Source organism: Miscanthus floridulus, chromosome 17 (genome assembly GCF_019320115.1).
Source record: "Miscanthus floridulus cultivar M001 chromosome 17, ASM1932011v1, whole genome shotgun sequence".
NCBI classification, from domain to species: Eukaryota; Viridiplantae; Streptophyta; class Magnoliopsida; order Poales; family Poaceae; genus Miscanthus; species Miscanthus floridulus.
The window spans coordinates 46,525,059-46,528,898 of NC_089596.1; the positions used below are offsets into that span (position 1 = coordinate 46,525,059).

At 48.0% G+C, this 3,840-nt stretch overlaps 1 protein-coding gene across 1 annotated transcript; it reads right to left on the reverse strand.

The window, feature by feature from the left end:
- Nucleotides 1–1,646: 1,646 nt before the first annotated feature.
- Nucleotides 1,647–2,207, reverse strand: LOC136515609 (protein MAIN-LIKE 1-like). The gene has a single exon (XM_066509148.1). The coding sequence runs from the start codon at nucleotides 2,205–2,207 to the stop codon at nucleotides 1,647–1,649; it is 561 nt and encodes a 186-aa protein (XP_066365245.1).
- Between the last annotated feature and the right edge of the window lie 1,633 nt (nucleotides 2,208–3,840).

Here is a 3,840-nt window from a genome sequence, read left to right on the forward strand (position 1 = left end):
TCGTGTTAGTAGAAGAGGAATCGTTGAGAAAGATTTTTCATTTGAATCATGCAAATAGGATTTCAACCTATACCAAAGGTTTAGAAGACCTCTGTCTTTAATACTTTATTCTTTCTTTTTTATGATTTATAGGCTCGGCGTCAAGTCGGACGACGCCGAGGTAGACCATGGCGTTGATTCAGCCCACGCCAACCCTAGGGTTTGGCTCGGCCATTTACGTGAAGTGTTGGGCTGAGGCTCGGCGTCGAGTCGGCCCATGCCAACCCTAGGGTTTGGATCACCACGGCCCATGCCAGGTTTGGGCCGAACCTCGGCGCTGAGTCGGCCCACGCCGAGATCGGACCGCTAGGCGCCGAGTCAAGCCACGCTGATGTTTGGGCCACGGGCGTTGTCGGGTCAGCCCACACGCCTACCTCGGCGTTTAATATTTTCACGCCGAGATTAATGGCTCGGCGTCAATTTACGGAACGCCGAGCTTGGGCACCTCGTCGCTTCGAGGCAAAGTATTCCAGTATGCACCAGGGGTCGGCGTCAATTGACTAAACGCCGAGGTGCCCACCCTCGGCGTGTGTTCAATTGACGCCGAGCTCCTGGGTTCACCAAAAAACAATGAACTGAGCATACACATAACACATAATACACAGAATACATGACAGAATACATGAGCATACAGAATTTCACATAACAAATGGCCACACCGACATACACATTCATTCAACATCCATAAATACATAACGTCCAACACATTCAACATCCAACATAGTCCAACACATTCAACATCCATACATAGTCCATACATATGCTTCATCAATCATCCAACATAGTCCAAACATAGTACAAGGTCCATACATAGTGCATTACATAAGGTCCAATGCATACATAGTCCATGCACAAAAGAAGCATATGAAGTCTTTGGATCTTTTAGCTCGCTCCTTGTCTAATGCTCCATCATTTGCTCCTTGTCTCTCTTTTAGCACAAAATATTGCATGTTACGTACTTGTGGAGCTGCCAACCGGTGGAGAAATCCTCGGGCGGAGAAGGCTGTAGCCTACCAAACTGTCGTGCTACACGGTGAGGGAGATGGTACTCCACTGCATAGAAACAAATAAGGGGGGTCCTCATCGTCCAGACATCCTCGTCTGCCGTGCACAAGGAGCTCAAGTTGAGATCCATGACTTGCCTCCACCGATATGGGCACCATTCAACCTGTACACAACGTCATCATCAACTAGTCGACGCTCAATTTGTGGACATATCCTTGATTAGGCCAAAAGGGTGGGAAACTTACATGCTGTGGCAAAAGGGTGTCCAGCTCATTGGTGAAGCTGATGTACACGTGGCGTGACACGTGGTAAGTTCCGTGGGCTCGCTCGTAGAGGTGTGCCACGGTAGGGGCGACAACTGCGTCTCCTTGAGGAAACCAAGGTTGTGGGGGATCAAGCTGATGCGGTCTCCCAACTGGAAGCCTCTCCCACATCCAAATCTGCAAAAAAGAGTGGAAACTTGCATGTTAATCACTTTTGTTAAGAAAAAACATTGAATTGTAGTGGAAACTTGTACAACTTTGCTTTATTACCTGGAACAGTGTGATGCACCCTGACATTGTAATGTGCGCGCCTCCAAGACGGCGGCAAGCCTCGCAAAGCTAACGGTACAGGAAGGCAAGTATAGCTAAGCCCCAACTCCTATTGCCGGCATCCTCCCAGTTCCAAAGGCACAAGATGTACATCCAGGACGCCGTGTCTCCAGTGCCGTCAGGGAAGAGAACCGTACCAAACATGTGCAGGATGTAGGCCCGACAGTAGTATGTCATGGTCTGGGCGTCTACATTGGGTGGGCACTCCCAAAACTGCTGATGAAGCCACCTCAGGGACACCCCACTGCTGCGCCATTTCTTGCCAGCCTCAACTGCCGCTAGGGGACGTCCCAAGAAGTGCTCAACCCGCTGCTGCCATCCTTCAGACTCCGTGTCTCCTATCAGTGGGAATCCTTGGATTTTGACTCTAAGGATCATGGCAACGTCCTCGAGAGTGACCATCATCTCCCCGCACGGTAGGTGAAAGCTGTGTGTCTCCAGACACCACCGATCTATCAACACCGTCAGCGCCACTGGGTTGAAAGGTGGCGTGCCTCGACGACAAACATGAGCAACGATAGCAAGGTTTGCCAGCTTCAGGAGGGGCGTGTACCTCTCGTCGTAGACCATGGTCGTAGAGGCCTCATGTGTCATTGGCCTTAGCACATTCAAAACCTACAAAAAAAGACAAGCATGAAAAAGTATTAGTTCATGTCACTTTATAAAGAGCATGGACTATAGAGCAAAAGATGAACAATGCACTGTTTCATACGAATTATTGAATATACCTCTCCGTTCTTGATCCTCCGAGCCCGGTGGTGCTCATCGAACCTTGGATCAAGAAGGGGGAACCGATCCATCCTGCAACATAAGGAATGCCAAAGCATTAGTATAAGTTAAAGCATGTATATGTGGTACGAAGTAACATAACAATAAAAAAACAAAAGTAAACCAATGCACTATTACACAAAGCAATTCAAGTAGCTAGCTTGGTGGATACCTTTTGTCTAAGTAGTTCAGGACATTTTCTCTTATTGTGGCCCGTCTTATGGCAACCAGAGCAACGACTCTTTTGGGTGTCCTCTACAAAATGTGTCCCAACCTTACTCGTGGTTGATCTACCTTTCGTGGCTCGGTCCGTGTCCATCCTGAACCGCTTCCGCCACCTAGGTCCTCTACTCTTCCAGAGTAAACCAAGATCAGCCACATACTTGGGGCCATCATAAGTAGGCCATTGACTCTCGTCAAGAAATGGCTCGAACTGAGGATTCCAGGTGCTCATTAGGTTCCTCAAAGAGAACTTCGTGGCCATACGGGGAGGGACCTCAGCGTCAACACGTCTAAGGCGACAGGCTGTAATCATGTGGGAGCAAGGCCTATGGTATATGGTCGGTTTTCCACACGTACACTTGTTCTCATTGATCACTACTTTATGTTATCGAGCACCCCGGTCTTCACCACCAATGTTAGTTCCACCACCCTCTGGAATCTCATATCCATGGTTGATCGGATCGAAACATGAACCCTTCTGTCGTTTAGACTTTTTCTTTGAGAAAGCTAGTTCTTGAGATGCTAAAAGTGGCCAAGCTTTGCCTGCTGTCCATAGAGACCTCGCATGCTTCTTCCTCGAAACGAACCAAGCATTCAACTTGTAGAAGGTGAATGAGGCAATAGCAGTCATAGGTAGACCACGACAACCTCTTAGAAGGCTATTGAACATCTCTGCCATGTTACTAGTCATGAAGCCCCATCTCCAACCTCCGGTGTCATATGCAAGTGACCACTTATCCTTCGATGCCATCAACTTGCTCAAGAATTGCCTGCCATCAACATTTGTGGCTAACTTCAGGGCATCTAGCTTGTCTTTGAATAATTGAACCTCTTGCTGCCTGCAAACCTCCTCAAATAATTTGAAGTTGTCCTTTGTGTGATCACGCCTTATAAGATTCTGAGCAAGGTGTCTGGTGCACCACCGGTGATGTATTTGGCCATAACTAGGAATCTCTTATTCTACGGCATTCAGAATGCCAGCATGCCTATCGGATATCACACAAACATCATGTCCCAGACCAATTACCACTTGTCTTACTCGCCTGAGAAACCAACACCAACTATCTGTGTCCTCCTTCCGAACAATCACAAAGGCCAATGGCACAAGCTGGTCTTCTGCATCTGTCCCAATACAAACAAGCATTGTGCCTTCAAATTTCCCTATAAGAAAGGTCCCGTTAATTGAGACGACGGGCCTACAATGCTTGAATGC

Bases quoted from the DNA above. Each gene is read 5' to 3' on its own strand.
- LOC136515609 (XM_066509148.1), bottom strand. From the start codon at position 2,207: ATGGTCTACGACGAGAGGTACACGCCCCTCCTGAAGCTGGCAAACCTT.